Below are 16,763 nucleotides of genomic sequence, written 5' to 3' on the forward strand. Positions count from 1 at the left end.
TTCAAGTGAGAAATGGGAGTCGCCCACTTTTTTCCACGTCTCAGACCCATGCAATTTCTTTTAGCGACTATATTTCTGTCTAGGGTTAGAAAGTTGGTTGATGGATTGTCTGAGATCTCAGGGCTATAATGATTGCTCAGAAAAATGGGTGGAGAACTTCTCTGCCATAAAACAGTCCATGTAACTCCTTGAGCAATGTGGACTCTGATTCTTCCTGTTGGTTTTAATACATAGACACCTGAATTTGTCACCTTCCCCCCTGTTCTAGTTCAAGTTGCTGTAGCCCTGTCCAGGAGTTAAGCCTGAAGTTTACATTTTCTTCAGGGTTTAGGTCTGGTAAGCTCATTCCTTGGCTTTTTTGTGATCATAGAAACATGAGATGCTACAACGCAAGGCTCTTTTTTTAATGGCCGTGGGGAGGGTTATTCTAGTTACTGGAAGTAGGTGTGACCCTGTAATAGGACCGCAAGGGTTTTCTGCATCATACCTTCACGATACAGGCTGGGCTGGTTTCCTCAGTTTGTTGAAAGATTAAGCACACAAATGTGTTGTGTTATTATTGCGGGCATTGGGTGTTTCTGGATTCCTGAAAGCCCTGCCTGTTAGTGGTTGGAGGAGAGATGAGCCAGAGGACAGGGTGTGTCTGCTCCACAGCTTCTTACCCCACTAGGTACATTGTAGGTTTGCTGGACTTCAGTTCACATCATCCCAAGTCAGTAGACACCACACCATGTAAGGGAGATGGGAGTCCAACACACTTGGAAGGCAATAGTTTAAAGGCCATTGCCATAATGGCATCATCTCTCAAACCACACGCGTCAAACTCAAGGCCCATGGGCCGAATCCAACCCACCATGTCGTATGTGGCCCTCCAGATGCTGGACTACAATTCCTGCATTCCTCCTCAGTAGACATAATACCTAGAGCTGATGGGAGTTGTGATATAGTAATATAGTTGCTCCTAGAAGGCTACAGTTTGTTCTGTTTAGTCAGGAACGTGTGGTTCAAATTTAGATGTAAGGCTTATGGATATGAGGCCTGACTTTAAAACCTGTAACCTTTCCCCAACCTCAGAACCACAAATGCTAATGGTTTGCAATTCCTATTATCCCCATTATGCATGGCAGATAATAAAAAAAGTGATGGGAGTTGTGGTTCAGTAACATCTGGGGACCCAAATTGGCTGAAAACAAAAGAGCACCAACCACTATGTAAATATATATATATAGTTGGACCTCTGTATCCACAAATTGTCCATCCATGGAGTCAGTGGCCCAAATACAAGGCTGATGTGGCTTTCGATGAAAATGAGTTTGACATCCCTGTCTCAGAGGGTTCTAATGTAATGCTTCATTCTTCTGTGGTTTTCTTTAGAAGACAAAATGGCTGCTGAATCCATCATCCGGATCCCACCATACCATTATACTCATGTCTTGGACCAGAACTCGAACGTGACTCGGGTGGAGGTGGGGCCCAAGACTTACATCCGTCAGGACAATGAGAGGTAAGGAGGGGCCAGGATCCAGGGGGCTGTGGAGGACAACAGGTACATCTTTGGCTTATTTAGCCAAATTTGGTCCTGCATCACTTGCGTCGCATAACGGAATAAAAATCTCAATTTCTCTTGTCTGCTAGAGAGACTTCAGAGAAGATGACTACTGTTTCTTGCTTAATCCAGCTGTTAATTTCTGCTGGAATAGACCCACCAAATCCATAAAGTTTGTACAAACATTGGTTTCTCAAGTTGACATTGTTTATATTCAGGAGTGGTAAAAGTATGGCCCATGGGCTCTAGTATTCCTTTTTCCCATTTTATATATACTGATGATGCCTTAATGTAATTTTATTGGTACAGTAGAGTCTCACTTATCCAAGCTAAATGGGCCGGCAGAAGCTTGGATAAGCGAATATGTTGGATAATAAGGAGGGATTAAGGAAAAGCCTATTAAACATCAAATTAGGTTATGATTTTACAAATTAAGCACCAAAACTTCATGTTATACAACAAATTGGACAGAAAAAGTAGTTCAATACGCAGTAATGCTATGTTGTAATTACTGTATTTATGGATTTAGCACCAAAATATCACGATATATTGAAAACATTGACTACAAAAATGGCTTGGATAATCCAGAAGCTTGGATAAGCGAGGCTTGGATAAGTGAGACTCTACTGTATCTATTTTTATTTTTGAAATTTGCCAGTAGCTGCTGCATTTCCCATCCTCAGCTTATACTCAAGTCAATAAGTTTTCCCAGTTGTTGCGATAAAATTTTTTGCCTCAACATATTCGAGTCGGCTTATACTTGGGTATATACAATGTGTGTGTGTGTATGTGTATATATGTATATACGTGCGCGCGCACACACACACACACACATTTCAGTCTCATTGCATTTAGGATTCCTCCAGGCTCTTTTTAGCAGGAAGTGAAACGTAAATAGGTTCACTTCCAGTTCACTTTCTGGTTAAATGAAAGCATCTCTCGGTCCTAATACAAGCCAGGAAGAATCAAGATTGTAGGATATTTTTCCTACATGCCAGAAAGAGATAGATACTCTGCAAATTTAATATATATATTAAATGTTGAGGGTTAATACGTGGCACAACAAAGAAATGCTGTGAAGGGAGGAAAGATCTCCCAGGCCTAGCAGTTACCCTATTTGGAATTTCTGAGTCATTCACAGACTTTGGTGATTGTTGTTTCTGTTTGCAATTATCTCTTCCTCTCACAAAGATTTTTCCTTCCTAGGTTTTTAATGAGTTTTGTTTGTGTCTCATATCTGAGTAGTTTCACATCTGCAAAAGCTGCCTATGAAATAGTTTTGACCTTTTCCAGTAACATCTGCTAGCCTGCATTTGCTAATTGGGACAAAGCCTTTTGCAAAGCTATTATGATAGCTTTCTAAAACCATATAACTTTGCTACACCTGAGCTTTTTTTTTGCAGGAGCGACTTGAGAAACTGCAAGTCACTTCTGGTGTGAGAGAATTGGCTGTCTGCAAGGACGTTGCCCAGATGTTTGACGTTTTTACCATCTTTGTGGGAGTCTTCTCTCATGTCCCTGAATGGGGAGCTGGAGCTGACAGGGGGAGCTCATCAGCAACCCAACCTTCCAGTCAGGAGTCCTGCCGGTACTGGTGGCTCCTTACACTTGAGCTGCTAAAACTAGAATCCCAATGTTGACATATGCCAACATAAGTAGCCTCATGCACATGGCCATACTGTTTTAGGATGATGCACAAGAGTTGTATCTTGATGGGAGCAGAGTTGTGCCCTGTAAATGTTGCAAAAGCAGTTGTGCTTTTAAAGTCATTAGAAATAACTGCATCCACAAGCCCACTTTAACAGTGGTTTTATTGATTGTTGAGCAACAGTACCACACAGCACTCTGACACACTTTATGTGGTTGGTTGTTCAAGCCATTATTTTGCACACATGCCATAGCTCCAGTGACATAATTTTAAACTGCCTGTACACAACATGACAATTCGATTTTGACTCAAATGGGTCCAAATCCCTCAATGTCCCTTTCTTCTGAACCCACCCTTTTTCTCAACCTAGAATCATATTTCCCCCAGTTAAGATGGTCATGGTCCCCCCACGCCATTACTGTATCATCCTTAACCCTGTCATCCGTGGAGCAGACGGTGCCATCCAGCTTGATCCAGTGGGGCAAGTGCGACTCAGACATGCTGATCTAGAGATCCGACTAGCTCAGGATCCCTTCCCTTTGTATCCTGGGGAGGAGCTGAAGCAGGTAAGGACAGGTTAATCTCTTCCTTTCACAGAGCGCAATATTTGGAGCCCCAATCTGATGGGGCTATTAAATCTTGCACCCCTATGAGTGTCCCGTATACTCATGTATAAGTCGACCTCATATATAAGTCGAGGGCATGCTTTGAGGTCAAAGTTATGGATCTTCAAGCATCCACTAGTAATTTGTTTGTATATGATTCTGTTTGCTTCCTGTATTGTATATGTATGTTTTGGTATGCAGCTTTCCCTTTACTCTATGTTTCTTGAGGTTGTGGGAGGGGCTGCAGACCACATGATCAGATCTGGGATTGCTCAGACCTCAGACTCCATTTTGGAACACAGACACTATTAGACTTTGGACTGTTAAGAGCAAACTCATGTTCCTGTTAATTATAAGAAAGATGCCCTGTGTTATCTGCACAGAGAAACTACTTCAAACCTATCTGTAACTGGATTGACAAGTTATGTACCTATATGCTGAATACAGGAAGGTTGTGAGTAAGCTAAATGTGTTACTTTTAACTAAGTCTACTTTAGTTTTGTCTCTTGAGAGCATGACATCGAAACCAGATGTTTTATGAGAGAGTAGATGTTTGGGGGCACTGAAAAGAACACTTCTGAAGAACTGCTATATTTTGTGCATTGGCATAATCTGTGTTCCTAACAGATCAGAGACAACTAGGTTATCAGTCTAGCAACTGAAAGCCAAATTCCCTTGCATAAGTACATGTGGATATATACCACTGAAGAGAAGATTTTACTCAAATTAGTTTTTTCTTCTTCTCTGGAAGGTAATACTTTTACAAAAGGTTATGATTTTCAAATGGTTGTAAATGCCATTTTTCCCCCAAAGGTTATGGAGATTCTGGTTTTCCAAGAGGTTATGATCTCTAAAAGGTCATGCCTTTCCAAAAGTAGAAGAGTTAACATGCAGTATTTTGACCTGTGGATGGGTCAACCCAGTTTTTGGGATTAATTTTTGCTTTTAATAATTGATACAGTATCTCCAATACAGTGGGCTTCTGGCATTGCCTTTATTCCTTCGTTGCTAAATCAGAAACTTCCAAATTTCCACTCAGTCCACTATTTCTACTAAATGTGAGGGCACCACAGCTATGGTACCAAATCTAGGACCTTCTAAATGCCCTCATGGTTGCCCATGTTAGACTTTATTTCTATAATCTCACCTGTGGACACCACCATTCTTGAACCACCAACCGCCTTGAATCCCTATTTGGGAGAAAGATGGGATATAAATCCTAATGAATAAAAATAATAAACCATGACTGTCACCACAGATATCCTGCATTTGAAGTCATGCACCACAATAAATAGTGTATCTTTCTATGAGGCACAAATTTATAATAAAGAAAAAAATTATGAAACATAAGTTTGATGCACAGTTAAAAATAACTTATCAAAATCCTGGCTGACCCTAACTAATTAATTCACATCTTTCATTCATATTCCTGTCTTTGACAGTCACATTTCTCACACTGATTAACGGATCCTTACATTATTACATACACTATACCTCACATACCTAATTTCTCTAAGAAACGTGACAAACTTTTCTGCAGCCATCAACATCCTCAGAGACCTTATATAGGTAACAGTTTGGCCAGTCTGGGATTAGGATGCTGGACTAACCAGGCCTGTGGTCTAGTCCAGCATAGTTGTTCTTATATTCTATTCCTTCCTTTCTCTTCAGGGTGTTACCCCACTGCAGGTTGTGTTAGCTAACACTGCCCTCCACCTGAAAGCCCTCTTGGACTTTGAGACTGACCAGGGAGACAAGTATGTCGCTGGAGACGAATGGCTGTTTGAAGGACCTGGTAAGTGGCAACTGCAGGCAAGAATGAACCACATTTCTGTGGCAGAACACAGAGGCAGAACATTTTGACTTCAGTCCCTGGCATTGTCTGTTGAAAGACGGGGAAATATCATCCTGAGACTGTGAAGACCCATTGTTGGTTAAAGTAGATTGGGTTTTCCTCACCATGTCATCCTCCAGACATGTTCTATTACTAGTCCCATTATTATAGGTTGGTAATAGAAGTTATTATCATGGGGTGATTAGTACATCATGCCTGGAAAGTGGTAAACTGAAGTGTCCGATATTAGGTTAAATGGGCAAATAATGTGATCAGGAACATTTTATGGATTGCTGGAATTTGTAGTTTGATCAGCTGCTTTAGAATCCGCTGCTAGAGAACACTCCCACTTTCATTCAGGATGTTCACTAGAGCTCTGGAGCAGAGGGTTCTGTTAAACTACAGATTCCAGAAATCTGCAGGATGGAACCATAGCTATGAAAGTGGTGTCAAACCACTATAATTTTGCAACCCCCCAAACTCCTCGTAAAATGCTAGTTTTGATTTGCAACTTCCCTCTAGCAGACTCTAGCAGACTCCAGTTACCATTCTGGAAGTTTTAGAAGAGTGATACCTTTTTCTAGATTTCCTGAGGAAGCCAAATTGTTTATGTAGCAAGGACTAACCAGTTGTTTTGTTTTTGTAGGCACTTACATCCCACGAAAGGAGGTAGAAGTGGTGGAGACCATCCAGGCCACCATCATTCGGCCCAACCAAGCCATAAGACTGCAGGCACGGAAAGAATACAAGGACAGAGAAGGGAATAAACGTGTGACAGGTAACCCTGCTGCTTTTCCCACAGCCTTCTAGAGCTTTCTTTCTTTTCAGTCTGACATATGTGGTGTTTCCTATTCCTCCTCAGGTGAGGAGTGGTTGGTGAAGCGAGTTGGTGCTTACCTGCCTGGAGTGTTTGAAGAAGTTGTTGATACTGTGGATGCCTTCATCCTGACTGAAAAGGTGAGTAGTTTCTTTGTTGACCCTAGTGGTTGGTGAAATGCATTTCCTAAGGTTGTTTCACACTACAGAATTCTATCAACTGCATTCTGTGGCAGACTGACATTCTGAATACAACCTAAGTCTTAATCAATAGTTTTGCAAAATCCATACTCACCTTGAAATTGCTATAGCAGGCATGAGCAAACTTCAGTTCTCCAGGTGTTTTGGACTTTGGACCTTTTTCTAGGGAAAAGGAAGGGGCCTGAAGCTGTTACCAATTGTGGGAGTTGGTCTCCGAAACACCTGGAGGGCCCAAGTTTGCCCATGCCTGCTATAGATTCTAAAAAGCCAAGTCATAAAAATTGCCTTTAAGCTGCTTAGAAGACTATTGGTTCTTGGGGAAAAAACTTGCATTGTTTCTTCATATTTCAAGCACAAAATGGATAGGATATTTAAAATGTGTCTGTTAAATTTCATTTGGAGATATGTATTAGAAAATACAAATGTGTGCTTATCTGTGTGTGCATGTATGTCATAAACATTATAGTTTGCTCATTCACCAAAATTCTCTCTGCAGAGAGAATATTAAAAATATTAAAAATATGAGAAATATTAAAAATATGAAACATTAATAGCAACACAGGATTTTCTTGACGAGATTTGTTCACAAGAGGCTTGTCATTGCCTTCTTATATTTCAGAGGCAAAACCATATCTGGGTATTCCTTGCCTAAGAAAATCCCTTTGAAATTTAACACACACACAGACCAAAGCTAGTCGCAATAGACAGATCCCCGCAGACCTGCTAAGTTTCCAATACAAGTCATATTGTATGAATAGTGGGCTAATCAAGTTGAGGTGGTCTTCTCCATGTGTGCCTATCTCTCTTCCCTCTTGAAGAAAGCACTCCATCTCCGGGCCACAAAGACCTTCCAGGACTCCCAAAACGTTCTCAGGAAAACTGGAGAAGAATGGCTGGTCACCATGGCTGATACCGAGGCCCACATCCCAGACGTTTATGAGGAAGTGGTGGGAGTGGTTGACATCACCACCCTGAACAGCCGCCAGTACTGTGTCGTTTTTGATCCTGTGGATGATGATGGCAAGCCCCAACTTGGGCAGAAGAAGGTGATCAAGGTATGTGCCCACTTCCAAGTACCGTGTACTTCTTCAGTTGCAGACGACATAATACCATTTTTGGGCTAGTGGTTGCGATGGGTCTACTATTGGTTTGCTTTTCATTTACTTTTAACTTTATTGAGACTTAAAACGGGTGAAATGCCATGGAAGACTTTGACTATGCATTAGGGACAATTTCATGGTGGTCAGAGCTATTTAACTCAGTGGAACAAACTCCCTTTCGAGGAGCTGGACTCCTCTTTGACTAAGGTACTTACACAGAGTTTGATTGCCTTTCTGCCGGGATTGCTCCTCACAGATGTGCCTTGAGCAATAGATGGATTCCTTCTAGCACTTGGGATCTTATGGCCAACATGTCATGTCCAGGGATTCTGTGGTGTGCAAAGGATTCCAGGGCACATTTTACAGTGACCAGTCACAGTCAGCCCTCCAGATTTGTGGATATGACGTTCATGGATGTGACTCCTAAAATGTTTTCTTTATAAATCTCTTGAGTCCTCCGGTGTGATGCTACGGTCAACTTCTTGTGAAAATTGATCAGAGTCATGCTGGAGGACCTTCAGATTCCTAAAGTGAATACATCTTTAGGATTCTACAGTCAATTTCTGACAGACATTTATCATAGAGTTGAGCTAGAGGTTTTTAGACAGGTGGTGAAAAATAGTATCTTTTTGTTTGCAGTTTTACCACTTTCATGTGTACATCCTGTGCTCCTAATCCCAGCGAATATGGAGGGCTGACTGTAATTCGACAGAGAGATTAGGAAGGTTGGACTGCAGTGTAGACTTGTCCTACAACATACCGTGCTGTCAGGAAATCTCCTTCACTGTTACCAGTCTTCTCATTCAGGTGGCCTTGATCAAATTGTACCACATTTGTATCCCATTCCTAGACTATCATCTGAATTTTTCTCTTATTTCTCAGCCTCTGTGCTGGAATGCAAATTCTCTACAAGTTTCTATAACTCTGTCTCATTTCCCCCCATGTATGAGGCCCACTGGGGTAAAAGTAGAACACAGGCATATTTCTCTACTTCTGTACATGTTGTCAGGATGGTTTCCCATTTGACATAGGCGCAGTATGCCACTGTATTTCCCAAGCTAACTACAGATCATCACCTTTGCTATTCCTCAACCTTTTCTTGTCATTTCTCCAGGGAGAGGTTTCCTTTTTCCTGAGACCCGGAGAGTGCCTGGAACAAGGCATCCAAGACGTGTACATCCTTTCAGAAGAGGAGGGCCTTCTGCTGCGGGCTCTTTGCCTTATGGAAGACATTGATGAGGTAGGAGGCTTCGTTGAATGGGGAAGTAACTAATTACAAACAAGTACCTTCTTCCTTCTTCCAATAATAAAGGTATAACTAACATGCATTACCTTTTAAATTTAATCTGGGGTCAATGCCTCTGCTTTTACAGTGTAACTAACTTTTTAGATACTTTAATAATTATGGTATATGGCCTCATTAAATGGAGAAGAAAGAATGTCACATGGTTCAAGTGCTGGCTTGTCTTTTGCTTCACACTACTGTTGAGTTAGCCTTGAGGAGAACAACCTTTTTATTTAAAAACCTTTTTATTCAGACAGGCTTTTAAAGGAGAAGGTTTTTAAGATCCAGCTGTTGTTCTAGCTATGAATAGGTTTTAAAGTGGTTTTAAGGGTTTTAACTGTTATTAATACTGTTCATGCTTTTCATCCATTACATATAATAATTATAATATGTTTTCTAATTGTTCATTCACAATCTTTCTTGGATGTTTGATGGTTTAAATTTGCCATTGAGTTTACATATAAAGACAAAACGTGGCTTCTCATATGTTATCAAAAAGATCTTTTGTTTCTCCTTTTGCTACTCTTAATTTATGTTAACTGTTTCTATAGAGCTTTCGTCCATTTCCTGTTTAACCAATTATTTATTGATAAGTTATCTAGCTTTTTCCTATTTTGAGTTTTGTGGCACATAACAAGAGCAATAAAAGGTTTTTCGTTGACAAATTCTCATTCTTTTAGATACTGAAATCATTAGTAAACCACCCCTAAAAGGTATTGTTACACTTACTATTTGGCTAAATATAGAAGTTAGCCTGAAAGTTGTGCTGGAAGACCAAGAGATTCCTAAAGGGAATGCCTTTCTATGAATCTCTAGGCCAGGCAGCTGTTTGGGCCTCCAATTCCCAGAAACCCTAGCCAGCTTGTTCAATGGTCAGGAATTCTGGGATTTGGAGGCCCAAACAGCTGGAGGGCCACTGTTTGAGGCTGCCTGTCCTAGGTCTTCCAGAACAATTATATAAACAACCTCTGATGGAGTTTGACAACAGAGTCACACTGAAATACCAAGAAATTCCTAGATGATTCTATTAAAAATAGCATTTTTATTAACACATTTTCTACTTTCATGGGGCCCTGGTCCCTAATTTCACCTAAGGTAATGTATAGAATCGTTGAGTTGGAAGAAATCGCAAGGGCCACCTGGTCTGAAATCCTGTCATGCAGGAACACACAGTTGAAACAGACACTGGAACCCATTCACCGCTCTGTCTCTGTCTTGTGCTCGTCCAGGATGGCGAGAAGGTTCTCCGCAAACCAGGTGACCGTTGGTTGATCCGGGGCCCCTTGGAGTATGTTCCGCCGGTGGAGGTGGAAGTCATGGAGCAGCGTCACTCCATCCCTTTAGCGGAGAACGAGGGCATCTATGTGCGGGATATCAAGACTGGGAAGGTGAGCAAAGCAGGCGGAATGGCACTTGGGGGATATAATAATAATAATAATAATAATAATAATAATAATAATAATAATAATAATAATAATTTTATTCTTATATCCCGCCCCATCTCCCCGGAGGGACTCGGGGCGGCTTACATGGGGCCATGCCCAGACACGACAGCACAAATCAGACACGACAGCACAAATCAGATAAAACATTAAACTGAGCAGTAAAACTTCAACATGATTAAAAACAGTCATAAAAGTCAATATAGACAATAATATTAAAATCCCGATTTGGGATATTGGCTCCTCTCTGGATCGGCTCCTCCAGTGCAGACTAGATGGGCTTATTAGCAGCGCCCTTGGCATACGCACCTTCAGAGGTCACTGCTGACAAAAGTATTGCTCCTCTCTGCCAGGGTTGGCATCCATTATTTATTAACCACTCTTTAATCTAAGCTCTCGGAGTGGCTTTGTTTAAGAAATACACTGTTAGTGATGGGTGTGAAGGATATCCTATGTTCTTTGCTTAGGTTCTTTGGTTTAGGCCCTTTGGGAGTATTAAAATGAGGACTCCATTCACACTTGAGACCTTGGGCTCTCCTTCATTTAATGCTGACATTCCTCCCATATCAATTCAACTGCAAGGATAAAAGCATTGATTGTGTAGTCTGTGGAAGATGATGATGATGATTAGAAGAAGAAGAAAAAGCATGTATTACCTGCCTCTCCTTGTGTCTGTATGGGAGGTATCCCCATGTTAATATGCTGTAGCAAAAACAACGAGTCCTTTGGGATCCTAAAACCTCACATGCTTATTATAGCATGAGTTTTCATAAATTTCTGCCCATTATATCAGATCTATGGAGTACTATGCAGAAATTCAAATCCAATTGTGGGAAGTTAAGTGTCAGAAAAAATGAAATGCAAGAAAGTAATGGCAGTGACAATTGGATTATTAACACACAACCATCACACAAGTGTGTAAAATGGCATGCCTTTGAGGAAATGGGCTATTGTCCACAAAAGGCCATGTTATTATCAATGTATTGGTCTTTGGGGTGCCACGGGACCTTTTTGTTTTGCTGAATAAGATTTCGTTTATGTTTCTGGGATCTGAGCCAGAACTTGCAAGCAGGAAGGTTCTAAATAAAACTGAGTGTAGTAACTTAATATGCTAAAGAGAAGGGTGGGGGTCTTGACTGTGTGGAAGGTTATCACCAAATAATATAGTCCTATTGCAATTTGACTGTCTTCCCAATTGCAGAAAATATGTGCTACTCCTTTGTGGTTACTATGCAGTCAAGTTGAAGGGATTGGCACTGTGAAAACAATTAACTCTTCCAGAATTAAATTCAGTGAAGCCTTGGGAAGATTCCTTTTTTTGGATCACAATTCCCAGAATCCCCCAGCCAGCATATGCTGGCTGGGGGATTCTAGGAATTATAGTCCAAAAAGGGAGAAACTCCCTAATCTCTGGTTTCAGTATTGTAAAACAAATTTACATTGCACCTGGAACAGTTCTTAGGCTTAAGAGTAAATATATGACATCAGCTAGGTTATTTTGGTAACTCTCAAGCAAAGATATTACTATGTATTTTCCATTCTACTAGTACTAGAGCTTAACGTTGTACCCTTGACCCACCTCTCCCCTTGGTCTGGTCTTTCTCCACAGGTCCGGGCTGTTATCGGCCACACTTACATGCTGTCCCAGGATGAGGAGCTGTGGGAGAAGGACCTGCCGTCCCATGTGGAGGCCTTGTTGACCTCAGAAAGGAATCCGGTGGTTGATCGTTCCCGGGACGCATCCGATGGAAGTGGCCCTGTTTACCGCGACAGGACTCGGGCCGTGTCCTACCGAGTTCCCCACAACGCAGCTGTTCAGGTGTATGACTACAAAGAGCGTAAATCCAGGTGAGAGAAGCAGGGTGTGTGGTGTGTGTTTTCATGACTGATTTGAAACAACAGATAAAGTATTTCTCAGTTCAGAATGGTCAAGATCTATATGTTATGGAAGGAAAGGCAGCGGATTTCGGAGATGAGGCGAAATGAAGCAATGGAGTCACACTATAGTTTGCCCATGCCTGTTCTACAACTTCAAGATTCAAGGTGCAATCGTTCAAAAAGTAATTTCCCCAGTCTTTGTCTGAAACAGTACAGTGCCAGCCTCCTATACTGAAGACAAAATGCCCCCCTTCCTTGGGGGAATACTCTAGTTGAGTGAATTACATTTAGGAGAAGGCACCCCAGGGATTCTGACTCACCTTGCGCAAACCCTCCTGTGAGGATGCTTGCCCAGTTTATCTTCCTCACAGTAGCAGTGCCAAACTCAACTGGCCAATGCTTCCCTCTTTCTCTCTGAGCCTGAAGCCAGTGAGCTGACATTGTGCTTATTCTGCATGATGAAGAAAAGATTCCAATTCCAAGAATGAGACTTGGCACCAAAAATGGATTGTATGACTAAGACTATTTCCCTTAAGCAATCTTTTTCCCCCTCTCTTCTCGTGCTAGCTCTTTTTCCCCCACTCATAGTTTACTGTCCTGTGTCATACCCTGCTTTTTTATGCCTTTTCCTCCAAGAAACCTAAGGAAGAATACATAGTCATCCTGCAGAACCTGGGAATGTTGCCTTTCGGTTTCAGATCCCAGAATCTCCCAGTTTGCATGTCATTGGATGTAGAGCTGTTGCACCATCCGTTTCCTTTGCTAAGCTCTGAGCTCTGGTTATCTTTTCCACGTTGTGTTCTTCAAACATAATTTATTATCACATATGTTGTTGAAGGCTTTCATGGCTGGAATCACTGGGTTGCTGTGAATTTTCTGGGCTGTATGGCCATGTTCTAGAAGCATTCTCTCCTAACATTTCACCCACATCTATGTCAGGCATTCTCGGAGGTTGTGAGGTCTGTTGGAGACAAGGCAATTTGGGTTTATATATCTGTGGAAGATCCAGGGTGGGAGAAAGAACTCTTGTCTATTTGAAGCAAGTGTGAATATTACAATTGGTCACCTTGATTAGCATAGAATAGCCTTGCAGCTTCAAACCCTGTCTGCTTCCTGTCTGGGGGGATCCTTTGTTGGGAGGTGTTAGCTGGCCCTATTGTTTCATGTCTGGAATTTCCCTGTTTGTAGAGTGTTGCTCTTTATTTACTTAAGAGTTTTTTTTTAATACTGGTAGATAGATTTGGTTCATGTCCATAGTTTCTTCTTTCTGTTGAAATTGTCCACATTCTTGTGGATTTCAGTGGCTTCTCTGTCATGTGACATGGTGGTTGTGAGAGTGGTCCAGCATTTCTGTGTTCTCAAATAATATTCTGTGTCCAGGTTAATGTATATTATTACATACTTAGAACCACCCTGCAAAATATGTTAGACTGGGTGGGGAGTTTGTGTTTGTGTGTCTAGGGATCACCCAGCAAATAGGGATAATCTCATTTCCAAACAGTTGTATTTAGTGTTCTCCCATTTTGCCCATTAATATTTGTAATTGCATTTTGCAGTAAAATGAAAATTTATGTCAGTTTATGTCAACTTCTGGTCTAAGTCCAAAGTTCTATTAAGTTTTTTGTAAGCCACTGTATATCTAATTAAACCTTTTCTCCTTACAGATTCGTCTTGTTTCTTTCTATGCGGCGTGACTGTAATGAATTGCTTTCTGACTAGTCAGCTTCTTTTCTTTGTGGGGAAAGAAGGTGTAGTTGCTTCTTCTGATTTTTACATTCATGACATTTTGCTCTAAAGGATTTTTAAAAATGACAGCCTACTCCCATTACAAATCCTAACTGAACGAGAGGCAGTTTACTAATACTTTAAACATTCTGAATCAGAAGCAGTAAGATAAGAGGAAACATGCAATTAACATTACAGGAGGTCTTAACCAAGCCTGAAATTAGTACGTATTATAAAACTTTCCAGACATTTTAGCTGTTTAATCTGCTGCAGCAAGACAGTTGGCTGTTAGTACCTGGAAAAAGGTTAAATATATTACAATATGAGTTTTGATGGTCTGTAGCAGGCATGGGACATCTGGAGGACCCAAGTTTGCCCATGCCTGGTCTATAGTCACATTCAGTCATGTGTAATTGTAATATTTCAGTACCTAAAACACCTTTATGCATCTGATGAAGCGGGCCAATAAAGTGCCATGCTATTACAATTGTGTTAGATAGGATCTTAACAGTTCATCCCAACTAGTGGTGACCCACTGAATCAATGAGGAACATGATCAGTCAACACTTATGTAACTTGCATTGAATTATTGAATCTACTTTAGCTTAGTGCTGGCTTGATTGTTTTATAAAGGTCTTGGGCTTAAGAAAAGACATCGAAGCCAATACTACACTGGCCCATGCAGTGATTTTAATTATTTCTCTTCCTTTCAGGGTGGTTTTTGGACCAGAGCTGGTTCTTTTGGGGCCCGATGAGCAGTTCACGGTGCTGAGCCTGTCGGGGGGCCGCCCCAAGCGCCCTCACGCCCGCCGTGCCCTCTGCCTCCTCCTGGGGCCCGACTTCTGCACTGACATTATCACCATCGAAACTGCCGATCATGCCCGCCTGCAGCTCCAGCTGGCCTACAACTGGTGAGTCAGGCTACATGTGTTGGAGGACCTCCAACATGGAATATATAATGATGGGAGTATGGACAGGGTATGTGTGACTCTCATTGTGGAGGGCTGAGAATACACACAGAATGACAGCAGTTCCATTGCCTTTTTTGAGGGGAGCAGGAGGCTTGATTTTGTGTTCATTATACACTATTAATGTACCGTATATACTTGAGTATAAGCCGACCCGAATATAAGCCGAGGCACCTAATTTTACCACAAAAAAACTGGGAAAACATTGACTCCAGTGTAAGCCGAGATACCAATAAAATTACATTAATGGAGGCATCAGTAGTTTAAATGTTTTTGAATCTTTACATCAAACTGTAATTTAAGATATGACTGTTCAACTCTGATTAAATCATTTTCATCTTCTTCAATGTAAATGTGCTTATGTATCCTTTTAATGCTAATAGAGGAAAATAATAAATGTAATAATAATAATAAATGTATTTATTTATTTATTTACAGCATTTATATTCCTCCCTTCTCACCCCGAAGGGGACTCAGGGCGGATCACATTACACATATAGGCAAACATTCAATGCCTTTTAACATAGAACAAAGACAAACAAACATAGGCTCTGAGCGGGCCTCGAACTCATGACCTCCTGGTCAGAGTGATTCATTGCAGTGATTCATTGCAGCTGCTCTCCAGCCTGCGCCACAGCCCAAGCTTTTTAAAAGCAGTAAAATAATAAATGTAATAATAGAGTAAAATAATTAATGTATGAATAATAATAAAAATAGAGTAAAATAAATGTAAAAGTAACAACAATAATAGAGTAAAATAATAAATGTAATCATAATAATAGAGTAAAATAATAAATGTAACAATACCAATAATAATAGAGAAAAATAATAAATATACCATATATATTTGAGTATAAGCCGACCTGAATATAAGCCCACCAGGACTCTCACCCGAGAATAAGCCAAGGAGGTTTTTTTTTTCAGTCCTAAAAAAGGGCTGAAAAGCTAGGCTTATACTCCAGTATATACAGTAGTTACTTTTGCATGTCTTGCATCCTTTGGGCCCCAGGGAAACATGAGGAACAGCCAGGTTTCTTGGCTTCTAGTGACTGTTCTGTTCACACATAAAAGCAAGTGTGTGGATAGTGTGGTCCCCTTCAAAAAAAGATTCCATTATTATTCCCTCTTTGATGTTGTTAATATTTTATTATATATTGGTAGTTAACCATATTTTTCCCTATTTTTACAAGAACAAACAAAGGGACAAAGTTACTCTCTCTCTCTCTCTCTCTCTCTCTCTCTCTATCTATCTATCTATCTATATATATATATGTATGTATATCACATAAAATCCATCTGCTGATATGAGAACAAAATTATTATAATTAGTGTGCTGTCAAAGGCTGAAATCACTGGGTTGCTGTGAGTTTTCCTGACTGTATGGCCATGTTCCAGAAGCATTATCTCCTGACGTTTCGCCCACATCTATGGCAGGCATCCTTAGAGATTGTGAGGCATATTGGAAACTTGATCAGTGAAGTTTATATATCTATGGAAGGTCCAGGGTGGGAAGAAAGAACTCTTGTCTGCTTGAGGCAGGTGTGAATGTTGCAATTAATCACCATGATTAGCATTGAAAAGCCTTGCAGCTTCAAAGCCTGGCCAATTCCTGCCTGGGAGAATCTTTTGTTTAAAAACTCTAAAAACCGGACAGTAAATAAAGAACAATGCTCTGAAAACAAGGGTGTTCCAGACAGGAAACAATTAGGGCCAGC

The 16,763-nt window shown here is 40.8% G+C and overlaps 1 protein-coding gene across 5 annotated transcripts in view; it reads left to right on the plus strand.

The window, feature by feature from the left end:
• Window positions 1-16,763, plus strand: part of mvp (major vault protein) — a 33,876-nt gene that overhangs the window by 7,632 nt on the left and 9,481 nt on the right. For 3 of the 5 annotated variants that reach the window (XM_008117135.3, XM_062957951.1, XM_003224997.4), the window contains exons 2-11: window positions 1,375-1,504; window positions 3,565-3,760; window positions 5,471-5,594; window positions 6,280-6,411; window positions 6,496-6,590; window positions 7,469-7,705; window positions 8,865-8,990; window positions 10,265-10,423; window positions 12,087-12,325; window positions 14,794-14,991. In XM_008117135.3, the coding sequence (XP_008115342.2) occupies window positions 1,383-1,504; window positions 3,565-3,760; window positions 5,471-5,594; window positions 6,280-6,411; window positions 6,496-6,590; window positions 7,469-7,705; window positions 8,865-8,990; window positions 10,265-10,423; window positions 12,087-12,325; window positions 14,794-14,991 (1,628 nt within the window). In that variant the 5' untranslated portion in view covers window positions 1,375-1,382. Of the gene's footprint in view, window positions 337-1,374; window positions 1,505-3,564; window positions 3,761-5,470; window positions 5,595-6,279; window positions 6,412-6,495; window positions 6,591-7,468; window positions 7,706-8,864; window positions 8,991-10,264; window positions 10,424-12,086; window positions 12,326-14,793; window positions 14,992-16,763 lie in introns of those variants that run through there. The other 2 variants (XM_062957952.1, XM_016996050.2) reach the window with 2 other exon arrangements.

This window comes from Anolis carolinensis, chromosome 6 (assembly GCF_035594765.1).
Source record: "Anolis carolinensis isolate JA03-04 chromosome 6, rAnoCar3.1.pri, whole genome shotgun sequence".
NCBI lineage: Eukaryota > Metazoa > Chordata > Lepidosauria > Squamata > Dactyloidae > Anolis > Anolis carolinensis.